We start from the raw sequence: 27286 nt of genomic DNA on the forward strand, positions 1-27286 counted from the left end.
TACAGTGCAATAGCAACTGGGTTTCCACATAGTAATGTCCCCATATTTCTCCCTGCTTCAGTCCCCTGGCAGCAGCCCACACCCCTGCACTACTCGAGCCTATTTCCAGTTTTTTAAAAGCAGCAAGTCAATGCTATGATAACAGTGTTCAGCCTATGTATCAGGCTTGCTGAATTCCCAGCTTTATTTTTTAAAGTTAGTCTCTAGCTGTGTTCATTGCAGAAATATGCCCTTCCCCTTTTGTCTCCACAATGAAGGGACTGGGAACTTATTTTGGAAAAAAAATAAAGCTAAGAATTCAGAGAACTTGATACGTAGATTGTTATGATATTCAATTTGCAATTAAGAAAACAAAAAGTCCCCCAGTAGTAGAGGAGAAAGGCCACCATGAAGGCAAGGAAATAATCGCCCTAGGGATAAGGACCAGCAAAATCCAATCCTGCCTGCTCACATGGCTTTCCTGCAATCTTTTCCAAACCGTTGCAGCAAAGTCAGCTTGGGGAAGATTGATGAAAAGCTGAGAGAAACCCGGGAGGTGCACGAATGTCCCAGAATGCTGTGAGGAATCAGCACATAACCCCCAACCCTATCAGACCCATGTGGAAAAGGCCTTTGTGAGGCAGGGTGTGCTGTACAAAGGTGCCTGGCCCAAGATCACGCTGTGAACCAGATCCTTCAGATCAAAGTTTTGCACAACTGTGTGGTTATTGTTGTTTGCAGAACATGATCCATTATAGTGCCTCGGTCCAGAGTCTGATGTTTTAGCTTGATATAGGAGTAGAGATAGGTCTGGGAGAATTAACTACAACACCCCCCACTGGAAGAGATTTCTAAATGTTTAGCTAGGCCCACTGGCGCAGAGCTTTCCATCACAGATTCCATTTTTGTTCCTGCACAAGAACTGTGATTTTTTTTTCTTCATCAACCAGATATGGTGAGAAGGGAAAAGCCATCAGAATCGAAAAGGTGATCTATACAGGGAAGGAGGGGAAAAGTTCTCGTGGCTGCCCTATCGCTAAATGGGTAAGTGCCTTTCACCACACAAACTTGGCATGTTTTTTTTTTTTTAACCACCATGCAAAAAAAAAAAAAAAAAACAACTTCTCAGATTCTCCCTGTGGTCCCCTGGACCCAAACTTCAAGAACAGTTACAAAACCAGTGTGGTGTTACAAAATAAGCATTCATCACACTGACGGGGCTCCTTTTCTTTGATCCCCATGGCCCAACATAGGACTGATTCTGCGTAAAGGCTGGTTTGTGCTGCAGAGCAGCGGCTTGGGTAGCTTCCGGGTGTGTCATTACCTTCAGCAGCCAATGTCCTCTGCCGCCCTGCAGGTCATCAGGAGACACAACGCAGACGAGAAGCTGCTGTGCCTGGTACGGCACCGTGCCGGCCACCACTGCCAGAATGCTGTCATCATCATCTTGATCCTGGCCTGGGAGGGAATCCCTCGCTCCTTGGGGGACACCCTATACCAGGAGCTCACTGACACCCTCAAAAAGTTTGGAAACCCCACCACTCGGCGCTGCGGGCTGAATGACGAGTAAGTGCCTGGAACGCATGCCCGGCAGACGGAGCCCAATTGCTGGCGGGAAGGCACTGTGACAGAGGTGTTACCTTGAATTCTGGCCTCCTCATCTGGATTCCAGAAGGAGCAATGCTGTTTGGCTTTTAGGCTCTTTTTAATTTATTGGCTTATGCCTGTATCTGCAGGGTGAGGCTGGCCTGGTTCGGCTGAGCCTTGTGCATCGCTGTAGTAAAATATTCCTTGGGTTCAGGTGTGTGTGTGTGTGTGTGAGCTTAATTTCTGCTGTATTCTGCTTGTTTCAGGCTAATGTTCATTAGTCTGTAGGGGGCCTGACTTTGGGGTGTGGCTTTGGGGTTGTGTCTGCGGAAACCTGCCATGGGACAGGCACCTGGATTGGAGCCTTTTCAGATCCGCACACAAGCAGATCCTCTGTATCTCTCTTCCTTCCTGTTGTTTCGTATTTCTATTCCACCCTTCCTCCAAGAAGTACAGGGAAGTGTGTATGATTCCCTCTTCTCCATTTGGTCTTCGCAAGAACCCTGTGGGGGTATGTCAGGTTGAGAGAGGGATTGGCCCAAAGTCACCCAGTGAGCTACATTGCTGCATGGAGGTTTAAATCCAGATCTCCCCAATCTTGGCCGTGCCCTCTAAGCAGTAAACCACACTAGCTTTCTTTAACTCAGTGATGCCCAACCTTTTTATCACCGGGGTCCGGTCAACGCTTGACAATTTGACTGAGGCCCGGGGAGGTGGGGGGAGTAGTCTTTTGCCGAGGGACCTGAGCCTCTGCTCCACTTGCTTTCTCGCCACCCGCTGGGGGGCACTGCCAGCAGCAGCTGCCCAGTGCCACGCCGAGGGAGAGCCCCAGCCATGGCGGCTGCTGGAGAGCACCAAATGTGAGCCAGCGGCAGAGTGGCAGGGCAGCCCCCGAGGCAGCAGCTGGGGAAGAGGACGAGGAGGAGCTGCGGACCAGTACCGACTAATCCACGAACCGGGACCGGGACCGGTCCCCGGCCCGGGAGTTGGGGACCACTGCTTTAACTTACAACATAGGACAGAACACCTTTATTGTATAAGACCTTCGGTTGCTTTCTTTTTCTTTATCTTGATTGATTTTCTCTTTGTCATAAAAGAAAATGGAGCAGCTACTGGAGCATCTGAGTTCAGGATGATATGATGCCCAAGGAGCTAGAGCAAAGGTGTCAAACAGAAAGGCCCCTGGGACTCACGGCATCCCCAGCTGTGCAAAGCAGTTTTTCCAACCAAGAGTCGGAGGCTGCTGGCTCAGGACTGCCTTCCCCAAGCACTGCTGAGTATTGCAGAATCTGGCCCTCTGACGTCCTTGAGTTTGATGCCTTTGGATCAAATTGGAGTTTCTTCTGCCACAGGCCTGCCAGTGACTGAAATGTGCTCTTCTGCACTTTTTTCCAGCCGGACCTGTGCATGTCAAGGCAAGGATCCCAACACCTGTGGTGCTTCTTTCTCTTTCGGTTGCTCCTGGAGCATGTATTTCAACGGATGCAAATATGCTCGAAGCAAAACCCCTAGGAAATTCAGACTAGTGGGAGACAATCACCAGGAGGTGAGTGAGACACGCACACACACTTGACTTGGTCATGGTGGATCAGAGAGCTTTATTCCAGCAGACAGGTCAAGATTTAAACAATTGAGGCCAGCATGTTTGTTAAACAAAGACTGTATTCAGACCTCACCCTTCCCCTCCTCCAGCTGAATATTAGGTCCAGAGCCTTCTGAACTGACTTTCTGACTTTGGTTAAAAATAGAAAACAAAGCCCTCCAACTCCCTGCATGTAGAACGCAAGCATACCGGGGATAAAGTTGATGCAGACTACACAGTACAATGTTTTCCTTTTCAAACCATCTCAGCAGTCATTGTCACCAGAAAGAGTGCTATTTCTGAACAGGAAGAGCTCAGGTCTGATCCCAGATTTGATTTCCTAGACATATTCCTTTCAGCATTTATAAAACAGGAATAATAGTGAGTGGCCAAAAAGGACTGGGATGAAGTTATTTGCCTCCTGTCTTTAAATTGGAGGCTGTGTCTTTAGCCACCAGGAGAATCTTGGACTGACTAACCGCACCAACTTAACAGGCCTGTACTGTCCCTAAGCTCTGTTTACATCCCATTGTATCTGGTTTCCTGTTATTCTGCTCTAGGAAGAAAGTGGTAGGGACCACACTGTGCATACATAAAATCCAGTTCCTGGCATCTGCAGTTGCACATGGGATCTCAGATATCCAAGTTGGGAATGTTCCCTGATCAGGTAGATTTGGAAAGCTGTCGCCATTCAGAGCAGATAGAGGCAGGCTAGAGTAGCCATTCTCAACCAGTTTTTGGCCACAGCCTTTTGAAGATCTCTTCTCAGGTTCCAGAGCTCCTTGCAGTAGGCTGGTCATTTGTGCAATTATCAAGGGTAAAAAATAAGAGCTGATTTTTACACCTAAAGGAGTGTTAGAGAATTGCCTTCCCTTCCTCTTCCCACGACAGACACCCTGTGAGGAGGGTGGGGATGAGAGAGCTGTGACAGGACTGTTCTAAGAGAACAACTCTGACAGGACTGTGACTAGTCCAAGGTCCCCCAGCTAGCTGCATGTGGAGGAGGAGTGGGGAATCAAACCCAGCTCTCCAGATTAGAGGCTGCTGCGCTTAACCACCACACCACGCTGGCTTTCTAAGGCCTAAGCTAAGAGTGAACTAACTATACCCAATGTATCTTGTTTTATATATATGTGAGACAGATTTCTAGAACATTCAACCAAGAGAAGCATGTAATTTCAGCACACAGAAAGGAATGGATTACATGATTTTTTTTTCTTTCCCTTGATGAAGGTTGAACTTTCTAGCAATTAATGACATCATACATGACAAAAACAGTATTTCTTAGTTACCCCCCCGGGCTCCCCTTCTCACAATTTTTCACTCTGTGCTCCCCTTCAAATGTGCCAAGGCCCCCCAGGGGTCAATATGGCCCCTGTTGTGAATGACTAGATGAGAGCACCAGAAGTTCTCTTCCTTAGAAGGTAGCATTATGTTTTAATGAGCAAACTTTGGTTCTCGTTGCAGGAAGAAGTGCTCAGAAGAAGCTTCCAGGACCTGGCCACAGAAGTTGCCCCCCTTTATAAGCGGCTGGCACCCCAAGCGTATCAAAATCAGGTGCTGGAGATTACCTTCATCTGTCGTTTGCTTTAACAAGAATCGGTATTGAGAGGCCAATTTCCCAAGGGTTTTTTTTTTTGCAGCCTAGTATGGCCAAGTAGCAGAACTCATGACGGGGGCAAAGTAAAATGAGCTGCAGTTTGTGATGCAGGTGAGAAAAGGCTTAACTAGATGTTGGGACCCATGGAGAACAAAGCTAGCCCCTGCCCCAGAGCTGTTCCTGAAGGCGCCCTTTCGTTTCCTCCCAATGCAAGTAAGTGCTCGCCATTCATTCCTGCAGCCAATTAAAGAGCTGCAGTGCTGTGGCGAGGCAAAACTTCTCACACACCCCATGTCCAGATTTGACCAGGCCAGGCCAGCTTCCCCCCTCCCTGGGAAGCATCCTTTTGGGAATTGCAGCATGTCTCTGCATGATCCTCCACCTTCCAGGGGGACTTCATAGGCAGTCGCACAGCCCTTTCAGTCCAAACAGAAGTCTTTGTCTGCCACAAGCTGCGAGCATTGTAGTTTTGTTTTTTTAATTAGACGAGACTTTGTACAAAGAAATATGCCGCAAAAGAAGGGAGAGGGATGCTGTAGTATTCGTTGGGGTCACCGCACCCCCTCTGATTGTAATCATTCTGTCCCATTACATTCTGTTGTTCTCACTGTAACTAAAGCTGCTTCTGTGTGTTCTTAAAATCAGGTTAACAATGAAGATATAGCAATAGACTGCCGGCTTGGACTGAAAGAGGGGAGGCCCTTCTCTGGAGTGACGGCTTGCATGGACTTCTGTGCTCATGCCCATAAAGATCAGCATAACCTCTATAATGGGTGCACGGTGGTAAGAAAGCATCCTTGCTCTGAAGATCCCCCCCCCCTTAATGTCTCTGTGAAAATTGCTCATGGTGGACAGAAAAGCACCAAGATGAATATTATCAATTCTTATCAATTCATCCATGGGGTGGGGAGAGTGTGTGTAAAGCTTGGGCAAACCCATTGTGCCTTAAGTTCATTACACATCATTGCAGTTCTCGCTGGATTGAAATTCTCATTGCAGTAGTGGAACCTAGATCCAGTCAAGGAGGTTCTGTGCATATATTTGTTCTTTTTATCCATGGAGCTGCAGAGTGGAACTTGCCTTGGGCCTGAACCCCTGAAACAGGAATTGGGGAAGTAAATTAGAGAAGCCCTTTGCTTTAAGAAAAGTTCATGGCTATTTATAACCGGTTGTTAAAGCTCATAGCACCAGTGGAATGAAAGCATGTGTTCCACTCTGAGGTTTCATCTTGAATTGGAATCTGCGTGGACTAGAATTCCAAAACCTGTGCAACTTGCTGCATTTATATATGTAGGTGTGTATTTATTTATTTATTATTAAATTTCTGGACCACCCCTATCGGCGCTGCCGCCTCAGAGCGGTTTGCAACATTGTTAAAATACAAAGACAATTGAAATCATCAACACAATAAAAATGAATAAATAAATACATGATGAAAATTAAATAAATTAAAATGAATAAATCCATCAAACAGACAGTTGGTGATATCTCTATATGGTTGGATTGCAGCAGGGGAAACTGAGTATTATTTGTATGTTTATTTGTCCAAACTGACCTTAACCGTATGCCTGGCGGAAGAGCTCCATCCTCCAGGCCCTATGGAACTGTGTTAGTTCCGTTAGGATCCTGATGTTCTCTGAGAGTTCATTCCACCAGGCAGAGGCCAGGACTGAAAACCTCTTTTGGGCCAGGGATCACCAGGCAAATAGTTGTTGCAGAACAAAGCACCCTCCGGGGGGCGTATCCATATAGGTGGTCCATTAAATATGCAAGGCCCAGACCATGTATGGCCTTAAAGGTAAGAACCCAAACCTTGAAGTGAACCTGGAACCCTACTGGGAGCCATGCAGCTGCCACAATACCCTCCACAGTGTCCTAGTGAGGATTGAGATGGCAGCTTTTTGGACCAGTTGTAATTTTTAGGTTAGGGTCAAGGGTAGGCCCACATAGTTACAGTAATCTAGTCTCGAGGTGACTGTCACATGGATCACCGTGGCCAGATGTTTAGGGGCCAATTAAGGCGCTAGTAGCTTGACCTGGTGAAGAGGGGGGGAAAGCCTGCCTTGCTACTGTTGTGACTTGAGCCTCCATTGACAGGAGGTAATCAAAAATAACGCCAAAATTCCTGGCCATATTTGCAATTGATAATTGCACTCCATTCACGCAGGGCAAGTGTGCGCTTCCTGATCTGGCCCCTCCTGCCCCTCATATAGCTTTTTCTGACGCACATGAGATTACACTCTGAGTACTGAATTTAATGATAGCGAAGAGTGGTGACTTTAGGAATTTGTCTCCAAAAAGGCAAAAGGATAAAATTTACACATTACAGATCCCACTCAACCATTGAGCTATACATTATAGAGAGTTCTATATTTCTATATAGAGTGTATTATTATAATCTTGACCACTGAGGAAGACCCGGAAGGGTCGAAACGCGTTTGGTCCTTGGTTCTATCTGCTGTTAGTTCGGTATAGTTTTTCAGAAGTTTTTATTCTGTTTTTAATTGTGCACCATAATAAACAACCAACAAGTTTTACATTATTTTTATTGTTCAGCTCAACTTTTTAGTTCCTTCCCTCCTGCCTAGCCACAGGACCACTGTTTTTAAGGAGTTTAACTTCAGATGACTACCCTTGAGCCCCTCCACCACCACCTCAAAAGCTCTGGAGGGGCATCTGGTCAGACATCCATCAGGAGATAGAGCTGGGTATCATTTACATATTGATGGCACCCAAGCCTATAGCTGCAGATCAGTTTGGTGAGCAGGTGTATCAAGATGTTAAATAATGTTGGGGAGAGAACTGCTCCTGGTGGAACTCCACACTGGAGTTGGCAGAGGCACGATTGATTCTCCCCGCCTGCAACCCTTTGCCCTCGACTCCGGAGAAAGGAGGTAACCCACTGACGGGCTAGCCCCCATATTCCTGTGTTGACGAGGCAGCAAGCAAGAAGCTCGTGGTTTACCACTCTAACACTGCCATAAGATCTAGTACAGGGGTAGTCAAACTGCGGCCCTCCAGATGTCCATGGACTACAATTCCCAGGAGCCCCCTGCCAGCATTCGCTGGCAGGGGGCTCCTGGGAATTGTAGTCCATGGACATCTGGAGGGCCGCAGTTTGACTACCCCTGATCTAGTAACATGAGTCCCTCGGTCTAGCTGTCTCCGAAGATCAGTCGTCACTCATGAGATCTTTGGTCTTGTGTTTCTTAAACAGGAGTTTTGAAATCAAATTGGAAAAGTAGTTTGTGTTACAGCAAAAGGAGCTGGTTGAACACAAGCTTTTGGGCATTCTGAAATTAGATCTTCGGATTGAGATTGCGGTTTTCGATGTTCCATATTGCTTTACCAATGCCTTCTTTGCCCACAGGTCTGTACCTTGACAAAAGAAGACAATCGTACCATTGGGCAGATCCCTGAGGATGAACAACTGCACGTCCTTCCACTGTATAAAATGTCCCCTACAGATGAGTTTGGCAGTGAGGAGAACCAAGCTGCAAAGGTGGGCACTGGGGCAATCCAGGTGCTCAGTTCCTTCCCAAGGGAAGTTAGGAAGCTTCCTGAGCCAGCCAAGTCTTGCAGGCAAAGGCAGCTGGAAGCCAGGAAGGCAGCTGCGGAGAAAAAGAAGATGCAGAAAGAGAAGCTGATTACACCTGAGAAAATCAAGCAGGAAGTCCTTGAGATCCCACCACTCCAGCAGAATACAGGTAAGGATGCAGCAGGGCTCGCAACCTGAAGGTTGACTTCTGTCATGCCCCAATCTCTTGCTTTTAGTCCTTTATTCTTGCTAGGTTAGCTTATAGAGGGATGCAGTTGTTTGGTTACCCAGTAGCATCACTTTTGACTTCCTGTTCTCAGGAAATGCTTTTTGTGACAACCTTTCTGTTGTGGAAATCATGCACATTGCATAGGGCTCTAGTTCATCATTTAGAACCCTGTCAGCTAACTTGGAGCCTTAGCCATGCCTGTTTGGTCTTCTCAGGGCCCTCTCTGTTCTGACAGTGCAACCTGGGATATACCCAGCATTCTCTAGAAGGAGGACATGGTATTGGTGGACCAAGATTCTCTTTCATTGTTGTTGTTCCTATTTAGGAGACTGCGAGAAGCTATTGTGAGACTCGAGGCTCAAAACTTGGTTTGAAAACCACTAGTGTGGATGATTCACTAAATGGTCCCTGTCAGTTTCACTTCCTTGCTTTTGGTAGCAGAAGTGAAATGCAGGGGGAAAAATTCCTCAGTACTGTGAGAGAGGCCCTGCGGGACAGGAAACGAAATCTGTTCTCCATTGCCAAAGAACAGGCCCTCAAAAAGTTACTTGCACAACTTCAGAATTTACTTACTTGTGCCTCATCATTACCCTGTAGGGATTAGAGAATAGCACTATTCCTGTTTTAAGGGACTGTGAAGAGCATCATACCCAGGAAGTCATGTGGCTGGTATGAGCTTTGCAAGACTGTGTGGTGTGCTTACCGGTCTGTGAGCGCATTAAAACATTGAGGATGCTGCACATAGCTGCAGCAACTCAGAGCAATCTTAGAGATGCTAAATAAGGCCCTTCTGCAAGTGAGATACTGGAAGAGAAGAGGCACATAGGGGGAAGGAGCAAGATTCCCAGATTAAAAAAAAAAAAGTTTCCTGTTAGTACAGACAATAAGCTTCCCAGCCGTTACATGCAGACAGTGGCAAGTCACCTCCTCGTAAAATGCCGGTGGGTCTGTATCTACCCCAATACTCAGGCAAGAGACATGAGTCGCAGACCTGGTGTGAATGTCACCTTCAGCTGAGGGTACAGCTTCTGTCTTCCGATATTTCTACTAAGAAAGTGATGCTCTTTCTGCATACTGACCTTGACTTTGGTGCTATGCCCACAGATGCAGCTTTGAAAGGTGGATTCCCGCAGCAGTCAGTCAAACCTTCCATCAAGGTGGAACCTCAGAATCATTACAACAGTTTCAAATACAATGGAAATGCTGTGGTGGAAAGCTATTCTGTGCTGGGGAACTGCAGGCCCTCTGACCCATACAGCATGAATAGTGTTTACTCTTACCATTCCTACTATGCACAACCTAATCTGCCTTCAATGAATGGGTTGCATTCAAAGTTCTCACTTCCATCTTTTGGGTACTATGGATTTTCCAGCAATCATATGTTCCACTCCCAGTTTTTGAATTACAGTGATACGAGGACCTCACCCTGGCTAAGCAACAGCTATGAGAAAAAACCTGATGTTCAGATGTTGCAAGATAACTTGAGCCATGCTTACAGGAATTCTGAACTGGTGGATGAAATCGTTCCCACAGTACAGAACAAAAACCACCACCAGCGCACCTATGAGAGAGCCAGTAGGCATACAGGTAAGACAGTGGCTGTGCCTCAGAGGTCTAACTCAGTCCCTGCAGAAGTCCTGCCATTTGCACAAAATGCAAACTGTTTCAACAACCGAACAATCAAGCAAGAACCAGTGGACTCCTTGTCACACATGGAGCCTGTTCAAAGGGCTGCTTCTGTTAGTGGACAAAATTCCAGCCTGAAGTCAACTGATTTGCCCCTATCATCTCAGAATGGAGGATCAGAACAACGCTGGAGCCCTTATAAGGCCAAGAAGAATGAGTCTTCATTTAGCAGGACTAGTGACTCTGAGAGCCCATGGAGCATGTTTACGCCTAGTGACAATGCTGGTGTGCTCAGTGCAAACACACAGAATAAGTCGAATTTCTTCAGCTCCCACTCAAACACTACCAGGTTACCACAATCCCATCTACTGGAGAAACAGTGGAACTTGTATCCTGGAGAAGGACAGCCACTGCCACTTGGCCCTGATATGCTTGGGAAATCATGGAGCTCCTGCAAAGCCAATGAAAATTCTTTGGCATTTTCCAGTTCAGCAACTTCAAATTTTCAGGAGAAACCTTGGAACCTTGGGCAGCTGAACTTTGGTTCCACCCAGGGAAGCTCGAGGCTTCAAGATGAGCTTTGGGGTTCTGCCAAAGTGGATGACAGAAGAACTCCAACACCTGGCACAGGGTTACACAATAGGCCATGGAGTTCCTTTGGTTCCTTGTCATCGATGGGATCGGGGGTGTGTGGAGAGAAGCCATTTGCTTCCTTGAAAACAGAGGGCAGTGTGTCATTGCCAGGGGCCGGTCACCAAGAAAGGCCCCCTTGGGACCCTTTCGGTTTGGATGACAGCATGGAAGAGTCAGCTGACAAGAACATCAAGGAGGAGGAGGAGGAGGGGGTGGAAGAGGAGGAAGTATGGTCAGATAGTGAACATAACTTCCTAGATGAAAACATTGGGGGGGTGGCCGTGGCTCCAGCCCATGGATCTATCCTCATTGAATGCGCGAGGCGAGAGCTGCATGCCACCACCCCGCTGAAGAAACCCAACCGGTGTCACCCCACACGCATCTCTCTGGTGTTCTACCAGCACAAGAACCTGAACCAGCCCAATCATGGACTTGCCCTTTGGGAAGCAAAAATGAAACAGCTGGCAGAGAGAGCCAGGGCAAGGCAAGAGGAAGCAGCTCGGCTCGGCCTTCAGCAGGACATCAAAGCCTTTGGCAAAAAGCGGAAATGGGGAGGCAACCTGGCTACAGAACCCCAACACAAGGAAAAAAAGGATTCTGTCCCCACCCGGCAGGCCCTGGCCATTCCAACAAACTCTGCTATCACTGTGTCCTCTTACGCCTATACCAAGGTAACTGGACCATACAGTCGCTGGATATGAGAAGAATACCACTCACATATGGCCATCTTACCTCAAAGTCTGTAGCACTGGAAGACAGTGCTGGTTTGTGGTGCTTTTTCCTAGCGGATGTCAGAGAGAAAACAAATGAAATCTAGCCAAGTGCGGCATTTCTGAGATCTACACTTAGAAGTCGAGTTAAAGAAACTTATTGCTATTAACATTTTTTTCAGTAATCCGATATTTATATCTCTGCATTTTTAAGGGGGGAGGGGGAATCTATCCTTGTTCATCACAAGAATAGAAATAGAAATTTATAGTGTCCTTTCACAAAGGAAAGCTTTTAAATTCCATTTCAAGTACATATTTATTGGATTTTTAACAAAATGTTATATTGCGAAGAAGCAGTTTTAAATGGCAAGAAGAAGCCCCACCCCGTATTAAACCAGCTAAAAATCAGTTCACTTCTGTGCTGGTGGAAATCTCAGCCTTGGAGACCACCTGAAAAAATGCATACTTTGGGGGGAAAATATTTTTTTGTAATGAAATTGGATGCTTAATTTGCTGCCTGAACGTTTCTTACAGATACAGTAGATCAATGCTGGGGAGTAAAAGATTTGGGGGAGATAATATAGAGATTCAAGCTGTGTGACAATGAATTATATCTAAGCAGTGACTTCCTTTTCAATGGGTCTTTGCCATCTCTGAATAGAAACTTCTGTTACTCCTCGTAAAACCAAGGAGCAGAGACATCCCCCCCCCCCCCCCCCGGTCCAACTGAAGCTGAATCCTCTCTATCTCAGACGCTGTCAGGGGCAGAATGTTAACATACTCATGCATGTTGATGCTTGAAGCATGATAGGAAACTAGTGCACAATGATTTTGAGCCAAGTTTGATCATTGAGGCTATTGCATTACAGTACCGATGGAATTAATGTGGATATGAACGTATCTCTTGGGACTAGGCTTAGGTGTTAGCCTGAAGAACAGTGAGCTGTGAAAAACACAGTGATCAGCCCCCCTCCCTTGTGAAAGGATTATGAGTGGGGGGGGGGGGGGCGGAAGGTTGTGCAATGTGCCTAAAATTAAGCTAGTTCAGTTTGTCTCCATCAGCAGCTGAATCCTGTTAATTTAAGATAAAGAAAAATCAGGGGAAATAACAGAGAAAAGGGTGTCAAAGAGAGGGAGAAAAGGTGGATGTGTGTATAAGGGGGCAAGAATGCAGGCCATGCCAACCAACATTTAAAGGAGTACACCTGGTCCAGGTAATGATTCTCTTTGTCTCGTTCTGTGGGAAGATTGCAGTAGTAGGATACAGAAGAAATAGTCTTGTTTGCCTTCCCAGAACTGCATTTAGCAATTTCTGTATTCCTGCCAAGCCTGTAAACTACTTCCCACAGAGGAGAGAAAAGCTGGTTAGGGCTATTTCAGACTGTGGTCCATATCAGTTTTGTATCCTTCTGTTCTATAGCACTAAAAGACGTAAATTAGATATCGTAAAAACAAATCTCAGGATGAACTACTGTATCTTGCAGAAACCACCCCCAAAACCCGTATTGCAAAGGTTGGTAAGATTGTCCTAGGGTGGGGAGGCCATGGCCTGTTTCTATAACCTCTGGTGCAGAGTCCAAGAGAAAGGAGGACTCTTGATTTTCTTTGCACTGCATTTTCCACTGGTGCATGCTTACCAAATGAAAATGTCCTCTCCTTGCTGGGGGACATTTTCAAATGCAAAATTGAAACCAAGCAGCTTCTTGTAAGTTAATTTTTTTTTCTTGTGCCATTTTTGGGTTTTTTTAAGGAAAAAAATCTACAATGATGTGATGTCAAATTACTGCAACACAGCTGGTGCTTTTAAAACTCTGAATCACAATTTTTAAAGCAGCCCACCTTCTCTATCAATCATGCAAGTTGTCTTAGGAATGCTGATTCACATAAGTGGCTAGGCCTGTTTGAAGCCAGATCTCCCTTGGAGAGAAGCTTTGATTAACTAAAATTATAATGATCATCCCTAAATTATAGTGGAATTTACCTCCAGTTCACATCTCATACCACCTAAACCACACCAGAAAGTTTGGGGCTCACATTTGGCTTAAATCAATTATGATCCCGATGGGAAAGATTGATAGAAATGTATGGTAATAGACTGATGTGTGTGAGAGGACTTTGGTGTATAGGTATTCTTTAAACTGTGCGGATTTCACTTGTACCAGAAATATGTTGAGCTAAAGAATGAAATTCCTGGTGGACTTAAGGTGCTCCTATCAAATCCGTTGGGGGAAAAATCCCAATAACTTTCATATGATGGAACCTTCCAATCTGGAGGTGGCCCCTTCAAAACATCTCTGCAATCTGAAATGGGGCTGTCTTCAGATTGGATGGTGGCAACTAGTGACAATAGGTAAGAGTCTATTGCCATCTTTTTCTGCAGGTCTCTCTGCAGAACAATGGAGGTCTGACTCCTTCAGCAGAGCAAATCCCACTAGCTTTGAGGAGCTTGTGTGTGTGTGGTTTCTCAGTAGTGCAGAAGGCCACAAGAGCAAAAACCTGTTAGAGATTTGAAACTGGATTATAACACTCAGTCACCTTCTGCACTTAACAGGTGCCTTTCGAGAAAAAGACAGCTTGCAAATGAAAACCTGTACATAGCATTTGTTTACTAGAAAACCTTCTCAATCTTAGCGCACCGGCACAGAAAAATGGGATCTCTCTAAACAGCATCCTGGGCGTTTTATGTGGTTCTTATTTTAAACTGTAAATAGAGAAAGATTTTTTTTAAAAAAAGCACTTTCACCAAGATTTAAAAGAAAAAATACCCAATAACTTGAAGAGCAGTATGTTTTAAAACAGATTATTGCGGGAGAAATGTAAATAGAAACAAAATATTTAACATGCTTTGTCCGTCCTTCATTTAATTTTTTCTTCTATTACTGTATTCTACAAAGTTTCTTATATTTGGCAAGGAAAATCAATGAATGATTATTGATTTTGTATAGATACCCATGAGCATATTGCAGTTGTAAGAATTAGTCTGTCAGATTATTATAGATAATATTTCTAGGTTACAGGACAGTTGTAAAGGCAACCACTCAGGGCCTAATCTTCCACTGGTGTAAATCAGCCACTAAATTCCATGGTGTTCTGCAGAAGGCCAAACTGCCATGTTTAGCAAAGTCATGTGGTACAGCCCCATCTAAATTGTACCACTTCAAACTGCAGGTGGAGGGGAATCACATTTCAAAGGCTCTTTACAGTTTAAAAATAATTTTAAAATGATGCTTTTTTGTATGTAAAAAGCAAGTGAAGACAGTTCTAGCCTAGTCTTCTGTGTGTATGTGTTTTGTTTTGTTTTTACATGCAGGGAGGTTTCTTGTGTTGAGTGACCACCTTCAGTTAAAACTGATGAAAATCTCAAAAGGCCTCTCTCTATCTGAACACATATGCAAGCTCTTGGTTAAATTTCCACAAATTCCAGCCTAGGCCACTTTAATGATCACTTGTCATTGACAGATGTGGAATGGGTCCCTTAGCCAGCTGCAATCACAAAAAAATTGGACCTAAATTTTCCCAAGAAATATTACTGGGGGGGGGGGGGTTTGAACGGGACGGGACACTGTGTGTTCTTTTTTTACTTGTCTGAATTCTTTGTTAGTGTTTCATTCAATGTCCCTATTTTGACGATATTGCAGGGGTGCCTTGGAAACTTCATTCAGATTACTTTAGAGAGCAAGGAATTGTGCTATATGTGGGAAGGGAGCAGTTTCATTTGGGGGCATGAGACAATTCATTTGACTTTTGAAAATCCTGCTGGGCTTGTAAGCATCTGTTTGACTTTTTTTTTTTTTTTTAAGTCTATCCAGTTTTGGCATATTATTTTCCTGGGGTTACAACTTTATGTTCAAGAGATGGTTGCCTTTAAAATCCTTAGGTAAGGGAGACATTTTGTAAAGACAGTTTGGCATTTCCTCTTTTGGGGCTCTTAAAGAACCAGGTGCTATCTCAGGAGGTGGCAACAGGGTAGGACCTGTGACTGCCTCCATGTTTGGCCTATTTTTTTCTTTTTACAATAGGAATAGAAGAAAGAGGAGAACATAATTAAAAGGCCAGAACTTTGACTTGCTTCACTTATACATGTATCATGAAGGACCAAATTATGATCTGCTTTTACATTTTTGTAAGGCTTAATTGAAGTCACTAATTTATGTTGGCATCATAGCCAAAATCAAAATCCTCATGTGCTTCAGCAGAGACTGAATTTAAGAGTTTTGGTCTAAGCTAACACACACATACACACCCACAAAATAATAATTAAATGGGTTGACTAAGGTGTAAGCAATCTATAGACCTTCTGATCCTGGCAATGTCAGTATTAAATCTATAGCAATTGTTGGAATTCATTGGGCTTAATTTTTGATTCAACAATATGTGAACACTGTCAGATTTTGAGACAGTTTCTACAACATACGTATTATGAAACAATTACAGGCAGACCCACTCATATACATATTTGATTTAAAACAAAGCCCTGAAAGGAAAGTCAAGATTCTCTCTTTCCCAGATAAATTGATGACATTATAAAAAAGAAGGCTGCAATCTGAGGTTGCGTTGCACTACATAGATAACCTACCTCGAATCTCGGTTGTGAAAAAAAAAATCAGCATGCTTCTGATGTATATGAGAAATACAGAACTATGCACACAATATCTACTTTGGCTTAGTTGCCATAAGTCTGTTTTTCAGTTCTACATTGGCACCATCATTTTTCTGCTTACCATCGGGATGATTGTAATTACTGTGTTGTGATTAAGGTGTTCAGAAAACTTTAATAGTATGAAGCAGACATTATTTACAACAATGTATGTATATGGTATCCTAAGGGCTCAAAGTTGTCCCAGCTATACTAAACCCCAGGGGGTGGTATTGATATGTTCTGAAACATTTACACTTTCACAATCATGGCAGCATAGATATGCTGCTTTGGTGGTCGTTGACACCTGGAGTTGGCTTGATCATGCTATTCGTTCTTTAAAATGAAGCTAGATGAGCCAATGCCAGTTTGCATATGACCAGTGGCTGTATACCTATTGATCACCCTCTTAAGAGCTGCAGGAAGCCCCAGCCAGTAAAGTGCTGTAAGCATTGTATTGACCTTTGCATGTTGACCTAGTTGCAGCTCTTGTATTCTGAGCTAATGATGTACAGAGCCAATGTTGCTCTCAGAATTACCATAGAACAGTTGCTCTTGGGGTAGTGATCTGAAGAAAGTGAATACAAACACAGCGCTTGGTGCTGCTACAACTGCATCCATAATCCCTTGAAAACATCTTGACAGAGGGCCAAATTTTTGCTCCCAATGCAAGTCATTAGCAAACAACTATTAACAAATTTACAAAATGTGAGTCTCTTGAGACCACTTCTTTGGATGGTTTTCTGTCTCCTCACTTGTAACACTTTGATTTGCTTTGGCTTATGGATCCAGAAGCGGTTAGACTCTTCTTGAACATTATTTACTACAACAATATTCAGGGACCAAAGAGTGAAGGGGACAAATAAACAAGTGACTTGTGAATTATTACAATTTAACTGCACGGGATTAAATTAACTCTGTGGCCAAAATTATCCTATGGCCTGTGAACTGGCTAATTGAAAGGTTTTCTTTGTGTAAAAGTGTTGCATTGTCTCCTTGAGAAGCAGATAGGGAACTTTAGCCCCACTTATACCTAAAATGGGATGATATGCCACAAGAAATCAGTGGAAACCCCCCCCCCTTAATTATGTCTTATTATTGTGTTCCATTCAAAAAGACAAAGTGAGGAAGGGAAAGGAATAAAACGAGGTGCCTCATTTGACAATGTTTAATTTCAGAGTGTGTTGTAGACTAGAAGATATATATTTTATCAACTGAATCTTCTGAGGAAATGGTGCTATCTTGGTGAATTGGAAAAACAAAAATAGGGAAGAAGCTGGTCAGAATTCATCCTGCTAAGGTGCTACTGAATATGTCCAACCATTAACTGAGAATTGAAAGTTTCGCCATTTTAAATATTTGTCCAGATAGTCTCTGCTCCAGGTCTACAACCAGACGATTCTGAGTTCATTTACTTGTATGCAGATCCAAAGGAGCTAACTCTGGTGTAAATGATGACTATCTTCCTTCTAGGGCTAGTTCCTCAGCTAGTAGAAATGGAGTTGCAAGGATCAGGCTCTGGCACTGAGACTGATCATTTTACTCTTCCAGTTACTCCTGCTAGTCCTTTCCTAGACTGGACTGGCTACTGGTAAAGCTCTTTGTGTGGAAAGGGCTTGCAAGATCCAGCCAAGATAAACGAAACTGTGAATGAGTAAAATGAAAAAAAAAATGCTTTCCTTTCTTTGACTTTCTTCAAGAAGGTGGGGAAGAAAATACAGTACTACAAATTGTACTCAGAATTTACACTTGTGCCAATGGAGCAAGTGTGCATGGTGCAACAACTCATAACCTTGTGTATTGGTCATTGTTATGCAAAACTGATGGGTGCTGTAACTCCGAGACAGAGCAGCTATTTATAAAAGCAATGTAGTCGCCATTTTCTTCAGCTTGCTTGCTTTAATTGTTAATGGGGGGGAGGGGGTTTATGACAGTCCTATAGGGCCCTAACTTTACTCTCCTGATCCAGGGAATAATACTTATTGGACCATATTTGCATCTCATTGTAAGCACAGGTTCTATAGATGTCAGTACTGAATATGGGCCTAGCCTGTAGGAAGGTTGGGTTGTGGGAGGGGAGGGGTGGGGAATAGGATCTGACTACACAAGGATTTGCTAAACCTTTAGTCTACAATGCCTGCTTCATTCTGCTTTTTTGCTTTATATGTCACTATTTGTGAATAGACGTGTCTGAAAGTTTTACAAAATGCTCTTTTGGTGCTATTTATTTTCACTCTCTCTTTAGTTCACAAGCATTGTTGTTATAAACATGTATAGAAGCCAGGGTTTCATCATATAATAAGCTTGCTGTTATCACAATACATACAGAAAATACCTCAAAAAACAGTATTGTGGCAGCCTGTGATTCAGTTATAGCTAATAAAATGGATACCGGTACTAGAAACAAGGGTATACATTTTATTATTTCAACACTGTACTTGATATTTTTGAAACTGTATGGCCTTTTATACTCTATTCTTGGGCAACTTCTCACTTAAAAAGTCAAACTGTGGCCCTCCAGATGTCCATGGACTACAATTCCCATGAGCCCCTGCCTGTGAATGCTGGCAGGGGCTCATGGGAATTGTAATCCATGGACATCTGGAGGGCTGCAGTTTGACTACCAGAGGCACTGGGAGTGGTGCATTTGTTTCAACAAGCAGAGGCTTCCTGAAGCACTAACTACTATAATGTGGCCTGCATGGTAAAATAATTTTAGTCTGTTCAAACTCATTTCTATCAGAAATCATTTGGGCATAGTTTATTAAAAGTCCACCCTGTGGCACATATGGCTCCAATCATTTTATGGCAACTATTGCAAAGTGTCTCAAGGGAAAAACAGCAGGATCTTGGCTTAATTTTTAAACTTTGGAGCAAAAAAGAAGAAGTGCATTTTAGAATTCAGTTAGATTATTCTGTGAAATCATTATTAGAAGTCAGAGTCAGCTCTGGGTGTAGCTCAACAGTTTTTTAGGACATGATCTGTAGCTGGGGTAAAGTTAGATTCGGTCACATTCTTCTCCGGTCACAAGCAGAAGAGCCATTTATTAACCAGGCCCTCATTTCTTAGCAGGTGACTTACATAGTTTATGATGATAGCAAAGGGGGCCATTCCTGCTTTCCTATGGAATGCCATATGGGTCTCGCCTGCCTACAGAATATTGCACAATGAAGAGCTATATTGTAAGGTTTCACTTCTCTTGTTTTGCCTAAGAATAGTTACACAAATTGGCCAAATTCTTCATCTGTTCCAATATCAGGGATGTTGTTTTTATTTTGCCTTTCTCTTTCTTTAAAGCACCCATTGCTTGGAGATTACTCATTGCTGTTCCATCTTTGGAAAATGTGTGTTGTCTAGTTGGCTTTCAGCATTTATTTTTAATGCATTTTTTGTGTATAAGGTATAGGTATAAACCTGTCTTAAAGGCATTTTTAATTTAAGAGAAATTTGGGGAAAACACGTTGGATTTGGCAGACAAATTCAGTTTAGTTACTTGGAGGCTGAAACTTCTCAATGTATTTGATTTCTTGTCTCTTTGAATTCACATTTGGAAAACGAGACCTCCAGTGGAGGCCACCTTGTGGACCACACTTGAAGATTTCTTTGTTGATTTGTGACTGTGGCTACTTGAAATGAAGTTTTATCTGGGATTGGTTGACAAATGGTAGATTTTACAATGTTTCAAGGCAATAGGACATGTGTATTAAACTGTAGATATCCTTAGTACAGTAAATTTATGCTGATAATTTTATTTTGTATAATTTCCCCTTCTTGTCTGTAATTTTTTTTCTTACACTCTTATTTTTCCTTCTGTGTCTCAGCAAATTTATTTTTAGGATGCCTAAAAATTGCAAGTATGGATCCTTTTTTTAATTTGTATTTTATTATGTTACACAACCAACTGGTATGTGAAATGTATTATTCCTGATATCTTTAAACTATTGTGGGTGTTTTAATAAATTTTATATTTATTTTTTGCACTCAAATTCAGTGTGTTTTTTCCTCAATATTTAGATTTAAGGGTTCTTCTCATATTGTTATAAGTCAAGCTGTAGGGAGCACCCTATTCCCTTCATTCCCCTAGGACTACACCTCAGAGAAGGCAGTGAGTAGCTATGGATCAGTGGCAGTACAGATGTTCTACATCTAAAGATATCAAGTAGTAGTAGGAAGGCCAACCTCCATGCGGGGCCTGTGGATCTCCTGGAATTACAGCTCATCTTAATATCAGTTCTTCTGAAGAAAATGGATGCTTGAGAGGGTGGACTCTATGGCGCTGAGGTCCCTATCCTCCCCAGGCTCCACTCCCAAATCTCCAGTTTTCCAACCTAGAGCTGGCAACCCTAGGTAGTAGATGGTGTGAAAGACTTCAATTGCAGGCTCCGGAAAGCCACATCCAGTCAGAGTACATAATGCTTGATTTCAACAGACCTATAGTATAAGACAAGACCCTCTTGTGGCGCAGAGTGATAAGGCAACAGAAATGCAGTCTGAAAGCTCTGCCCATGAGGCTGGGAGTTCAATCTCAGCAGCTGGCTCAAAGTTGACTCAGCCTTCCATCCTTCCGAGGTTGGTAAAATGAGTACCCAGCTTGCTGGAGGGTAAATGGTAATGACTGGGGAAGGCACTGGCAAACCACCCCATATTGAGTCTGCCATGAAAACGCTAGGGCGTCACCCCAAGGGTCAGACATGACTCGGTGCTCGCACAGGGGATACCTTTACCTTTATAGTATAAGACAGCTTCATGTATGAATAGCACATTTATCTGACCATTTATGTCCTGCTTCACCCCTGGCTAGAGTGTGTGGGCTGGTTGTCATTTTTTTTATGATAGTGCTCCAAGTTCAGTTAATGCTGAGATCCTCTGAACCTGCTTCACCTTTGGGGGTTGGCACTATCATAATTGCTGGAGAGTCCCCCCCCCCCCCCATCGCTCTGTAGCCAGGTTTGTGAACAATCATAACTAAAAGCCTCCAGGGAGGTTGGTATATATATATATATATATATATATATATATATATATATATATATATATATATATATATATATATATATATATATATATATATATATATATATATATATATATATATATATATATATATATATATGTGTGTATGTATGTATGTATGTATGTATGTATGTATGTATGTAAATAAATAAAACATGCAACTGGGAAGGTGTCAGGCTCAGCTGCACTAGTGCCTGCTGCGTCCTTGTCAGCTCTGAAGCCTTTGGGAGCAGCTGCCATTAATTGAAGGTGCATTTCTACCTTTTAACCTATTACATTTAGAAGTCCATTAGTTTAGCCAAAGCATGGAGTTGGTGGGGAGTCTATCTAACCCAGCATCCTATTTCCAGCAGGGACCTGCCAGGTGCCTCCAGAAACTGTCAAACAAAGCAGGTAGACGAGGGCCTTCCGTCGGCATCTAGTATTCAGACAGGCTACTTCCAACCCAGGAGGTTGAGTTAAGCTCTATTTTCCGGCGACCTTTGCAGGTTTCAGTGCTTGAAGAAACGTACTGAGAATTGCGGGTGGAATGATACAAGACTGTTCCCGGGGGCTTAAGCTGCCGGGCATCCCCCGCAAACGCTCCCAAACGTGGCTCAACCTACTTTCCTTCCAAACATTGCAATTGCAACCCTCTCCAGGAGAGTGAAGTAGGGCGGGCGAAGGAACAGGGGACCGTGACGTCATCTCTCGTCGACACACGCAAGCTCGCTCCCTTCTGACCGAGAGGCTTCATGGCGGCTGCTTTGGTTGATAGGGCGCCTGCCTGCAGGAGAGAGGTCAGTGGGGGAGCGGCAACGGTGCTGGGTGGAGGGACCCATCGCCCAGGGAGCGCTCCCAACGAGATTTTTCCCCCGGCGGGGTGCAGGAAGAATTGTGCCCCTTCTTCCCTTGGGTTTTTGCTATACTAATAGTAGCCTGTGCTGCTAAAAGGCAGTAAGTAGTCTGTGGCTAGTTCCCAATACCTGCACACTGGACCATATTTCTCGTCCTTCGCTGAAAGTGGAGTGGGGTGCATTTTTGTTCCTTTAAGAGGGACGTGGGTAGCTTTTTATTTATTATACCCTTTCTGCTCAGGGTGGTTTACACTGGAAACTTTTGTAAACTAGCATAACCTCTCTCTGTACATCCGTTAGATCTTTTTCTTCCTGCGCAACACAGTGCGGAGGTTTGCTTCACAGACTGATGGAGAAGCCAGGGTGGCACAAATACTGAAAGAGAAGTTCCCTCAAGCAGCTGCGATCAAAGTCGTGGATATATCAGGTAGCTTGGTAAATTTCAGGCATTGCACTGCTTTTGGTAGAATACTTGTGCTCCTGAGGGACTCTGAATCTTACTAGACGTGGCAGGTTGCTGAAGTCTTTATTCCCAGGTGGTGTTTGATGATACAGGTTTGAGTAACCTTTCAATTTGCAGCCTGAACTCAATTTTGGCTGTATTTATTCTTTATTTTGAAACTTTTATACCCACCTTTTTGCTATGCTTAAGGCAGCTTACAAGATATAAGCAGATATAATTAAACATATAAATTAAAATGCACCAAGTTAAAGCTGCAACATTGCCACTCCCAGCTGTCAGACATTCATTACTTCCACTAAAAAGATGTTGGAACAATTCCATTTTGCACCCTTTATGGAAGAGTATATAGGATCTTTCTGTACCATATTTAGTAGGCCATCACTAGGTTGAATACACCCACTCAAAACAAGCACCATGGACGGTAGCAGAACAGACCTCCTACACACTCCTGTGTCAGAAGTAAGAATCTTTGTGACCTTAGTTGGCAGGTGGGATCATATGGGGAAAAGTGGTCCATTTGATATGCAGATACCAGGCTGTGAATGTCTTTAAAGTAAGCACCAGGACATCGAATTGTGCTCAGAAACTGATGGGTAGCCATGAAGCTGTCAAAGCACAGTTATCTCAGTTTACGGCCTATGTTGCTTTAACTGGACTTCTAAGAAAGTCGAGGCTACTACTTTCTCTTGTAAAAATTAAATCTCTCATAGAAATGTCAAGTGGCACTTTCCATTATGTCCTTTAATGGTTCAAAGAGACAATTCTTTGTTTTGTGGCATTGTGCTAGACATACATGATATTTTTTGAGAACAGTGGAGTGACTACCACCAATAGAATCACGCTATTTATTTGAAACATTTCAACGCCATCTTTCCACCTTAATGTATTAAAGGTGGTTTACAATCAATAAAATCAATAGTGAAACCAGCAACCCTAGTCAAGTAAAAAGTCATGTATCTCTTTCTAATATCTACACTCATAACCTCAAGGTGGGGATACATTGTAAAAAGTGCTTACTCTGGCCAAAGGAAGAATCTCATGTGGAAGCCTGTTGAGAAATAAGTAACTTGAGAAATGAACTGGAAGATGGGGTCTAATGAGCGGTATGGATCCCAAACCATGCAGAGGTTTAAAGAAAATAAAGAGCACCTTAAATTGAGCTTGGGAGCAGATGAATAACCAAGTGTTACAACATGTTAATCCACACTAGTTATCTTTCTTATATTAAACATGCTACTGCATTGTATACTAACTAAAGTTTCCAGGTTGTTTTTAAGCACACTGTGTAATGTGCAGTACTGTTATCTCACTACAAGGCAAAAAAGCATGGACCAGTATGGCCATATTAGCTGAGAGCAATGGGGAAAGAGTTGATTAACTAGCTGCAATTGGTAAAAAAAAAAAGCATTTCTAGCAAAAATACTAGCCTGTATCTCAAACAGAGATAGTTCTCTTCACCTGGCCCACAAATTTAAGCTGATCCTGGATTAGTTCCTTGAAGAACATCACCAATAAGTATCACATCTACCATATCAGGATTAAGCTTAAGTTTGTTTTTGCTATTGGGGTTAAGACATTGTTTCAAGATTAAGAAATATAAAACTTGCTTTCATTGTAATGATAAGATCCAACTTGTAAACTCCAGAACATTCAGGAGCACTGGCATAATTGGAAGGATCCTTGTAGTGCCACACAGGTAAGATCCCAAGTTATTTGATGTCCTAAGTGGAAACCTGTTGTGTCTCCAAACCAAAAAAATAGGGAAACCATTGGAGGGTCTGTGTCTAACATTTTATTAGTGACTTCTTAATTTTCTAATTGTCTTTTAAGTTCAGCACTTATGTAAGAGTGTAGAACTATGAAGTCAGAGGGTACAAACTTAAAATACTATATGAAAATATTGGGGGGCATGTAATGCTGGTATCATTAATGTATAATAATTCATTGCCCTGCACAATTCATGAAATACCAAAATATTCATAACTGAGATCAGATCCTAGATGATGTACTCAAGTGGTTCATGAGCTGAAGTTGGTGGAAGTTGTTCATGGCCATCACTTCCATCTGAGAACCCAAAAACAAAGTGGGGTCTAGGAGAAACCCCAAACTATCATCTATTCATCAGGGGAAGAAGAAGAAAAAGAGTTGCTTTTCTCTGCCTGAAGGAATCTCAAAGCAGCTTACATTCCCCTTTCCTTTCCTTCCCCCCAACAAACACCCTGTGAGGTAGGTGAGGCTGAGAGAGCCCTAATATTACTTCTTATTCAGAACAGCTTTATCAGTGCTGTGGCAAGCCCAAGGTCACCCAGCTGGTTGCATGTGGGGGAGCGCCGGCTTGCCAGATTGGAAGTCTGCACTCCAAACCACTACACCAAGCTGACTCTCTCCAAGCTGGTTCCAGATTGAGGCACATGTTCCATAAGTTCTCATTTGTCTAGGTTAGGCTGCAGCTTCTTAGCCATTGTTTACTGCAGAAAATGCAGGAAGTTGTATGCTTAAACCTTGTAGATTGGCTGTGGCCTCCGGCTCCTTCTGCATGACCTTGTTTTTCAAGTTTTCTACCCTTGACTATGTTGAAGAATTCCCTACCCCTATTCCTATTTTCTTAAAAAGTGAAATTGGAAGTCAGAATGCATTAAGGGATTGTTAAAACTAAAATATATGTTACAAAACAATCCAGTGGGAAATGGAAATCAATTTTTTTCAAGGTGGCTGTGGAGCAATGTATGAAATTCATATAGAATCTGAAGAGTTTAAGGAAAAGAGAACAGTTCAACAGCACCAGATGGTGAATCAGGTGAGCTGGATCCCATGTTCTGGAGTAGAGGCTCTCTGTACTGGTTCTTAATCATTTTTCTGTGTTCATGGAGTGGGAGGCAAGATTAAATGAAGTGTTAGATCCTGTAAAAATTCTGTGTATAGAACTTCCTCACATCTGCCCTCCCCAAAGCTGCCCGTATTGTTCCCTGAAATTCTGATCCTTGGGGATAGTGGACCCCTGGTAGCAAACTGACGGGGTGGTTGAAGCTCCCTTATGGATATCCTGTTTTTGTTGAGCCAAATGCAATCAGGAGAGAAGAGACTAATTTAGGAAATTGGGTCATTTAACCCTTTCCCTCTGCATTATTTTCCTCGTCTAACAAGCTTTCTGTTTGTGTTTTAATACTCCTGCAAATTTTGACATTTCTAAATATTTATGTTCTGGCTTTCAGCATTTTCAGGACAGTCATATACTGTTGCACTGCTGTTGCCTGTGTTTAAATTCTTGTTCATATTTTAAAGGTTTTTTAGTTCAATTTTTAAAAATGTTATTAGTGTTTTTGCAAATTTTATTATATTGCAATTGTCCTGAAACTGCTAAGAACTCTATTGGTTCTAATAATTTTGTAGGTTCTAATAGTTCACAGTTCCAATGCAAGTGATACCTGTTTTACTGCTGTACTTCTAATGTAAGGTGACCAGATTGTCCCACTTTTGGAGGGACACCTGGGGGTAGCTGGCAAATTGTACTTATGTTGCAAGTAAAAATATATATATATTACAATATTACTTTTGCATTCTATGCGTTCTATGAAAATTTTTGTTGCTCCATATTGACCACATTTTTAATCAAGAACCCCCTCCCCCCCGGGGTCAATGGTGTCCCGCTTTACCAATGTTAAAATCTGGTCACCTTATTCTAATGTGATTATTTTATGCCAGCATTTTTAAATGGCCATACAAACAATGTCAGATCAGTCATAGCTTGTGGGGAATGAAAATGTCATTTAACCTTTATGGGTTTCTTGAGGGCAGGCTTTTGAGATTCAGGTATTTTCAGAGTAATCTGCTCCTTTTGTGGCCAACTTCCACTCCTGCCCTTTCTCAAATCTTCATTCCCTTTTTGTTAAAAAAATAATTGTTCTGGTTCCATGTTTTAGCTGAAAGGAACTAGAATCAACGATCCACTGAATTCTTGCATGCATAAGCTTGATAGCTGGTTACTTAGATGTTCAGGTGCCATGGTACTTCACACAGGATAACAAATTTATTGTGACACAAACTTTGAGCCCCCTTATGGCTCAATAAATATGTTAAGCACAACACTGCTGTTTTGGCTGCTTTCACAGTTGACTCTTTGAAATGCAATATAAGAAAATTCATTTTATTCATGCCTGGGTATAAATAATTCCATTTTGTGCTTATTTTGGCTTTTACTTTGGCTGTTTTTATAAGTCTTTGTGAACCAAAATAACACCTGCTCTTTTATCTTTTATATTTTTTCATGCTGTGTCTTTTAATAGTTACATGTATGACTTTGTTTTCCAGGCTTTAAATGAAGAGATTAAAGCAATGCATGGGCTACGGATATTCACTTCTGTTCCCAAGTGCAGAGACTAGAGCAGGCAAATGATGTGTGGAAAATGGTGAAGTTCTGGGATAATGCTTCTGGACACAAGATTATGCTTGAATCTGTATTAGAGACTTTGTTCTTGTTTTTGGCTCCTGGGATCACATTCCAAATAAACTCATTGTGCAAGTGTGCAGTGGAACAGAAATGCCCAGGACTGGTTTGAAAAAACACTTGTTTATTTCTCATTTAGCTTTCAGAGCTCTCAGCCATATTAGTTAAGCTGTTTTCCCAGGATGACCAAAGATGTTGAGAATGTCTCTTGCTTTATAATGTTGGGTTGATGGTCAAGCGTCTTCAGGATGTGAATGGTGCCCAGCTCTCTCTATCCTTTCCATCTCAATACAGGGAAGTGGTGGAAGTGCAGAATCATTGCTTGGAGGCTATGGTGGGCTGTCTGAAGATGAGCAAACTGAAACTTACTCCAGACAAGTATTGTTGACTGGGGTGGAATTGATGCTGA

At 42.8% G+C, this 27286-nt stretch overlaps 2 protein-coding genes across 10 annotated transcripts in view; both read left to right on the forward strand.

Moving 5' to 3' along the window:
* Positions 1-20101, forward strand: part of TET3 (tet methylcytosine dioxygenase 3) — a 93479-nt gene extending 73378 nt beyond the window's left edge. For all 9 annotated transcript variants that reach the window (XM_077305467.1, XM_077305468.1, XM_077305470.1 and 6 more), the window contains 7 exons: positions 930-1023; positions 1337-1545; positions 2962-3112; positions 4616-4705; positions 5394-5531; positions 8119-8455; positions 9620-20101. In XM_077305467.1, coding sequence (XP_077161582.1) covers positions 930-1023; positions 1337-1545; positions 2962-3112; positions 4616-4705; positions 5394-5531; positions 8119-8455; positions 9620-11475 — 2875 coding nt within the window. In that variant the 3' untranslated portion in view covers positions 11476-20101. The remainder of the gene's footprint in view (positions 1-929; positions 1024-1336; positions 1546-2961; positions 3113-4615; positions 4706-5393; positions 5532-8118; positions 8456-9619) is intronic.
* Positions 20102-21773: 1672 nt separating this feature from the next.
* On the forward strand, positions 21774-26971 carry BOLA3 (bolA family member 3). Its single transcript, XM_077306013.1, has 4 exons — positions 21774-21913; positions 22271-22397; positions 25142-25230; positions 26742-26971. The coding sequence occupies exons 1-4, from the start codon at positions 21869-21871 to the stop codon at positions 26811-26813; spliced, it is 333 nt and encodes a 110-aa protein (XP_077162128.1). The 5' UTR covers positions 21774-21868; the 3' UTR covers positions 26814-26971.
* The last annotated feature ends 315 nt before the right edge of the window (positions 26972-27286 follow it).

The sequence above is a fragment of the Paroedura picta genome, chromosome 12 (genome assembly GCF_049243985.1).
Source record: "Paroedura picta isolate Pp20150507F chromosome 12, Ppicta_v3.0, whole genome shotgun sequence".
Classification (NCBI taxonomy): Eukaryota; Metazoa; Chordata; class Lepidosauria; order Squamata; family Gekkonidae; genus Paroedura; species Paroedura picta.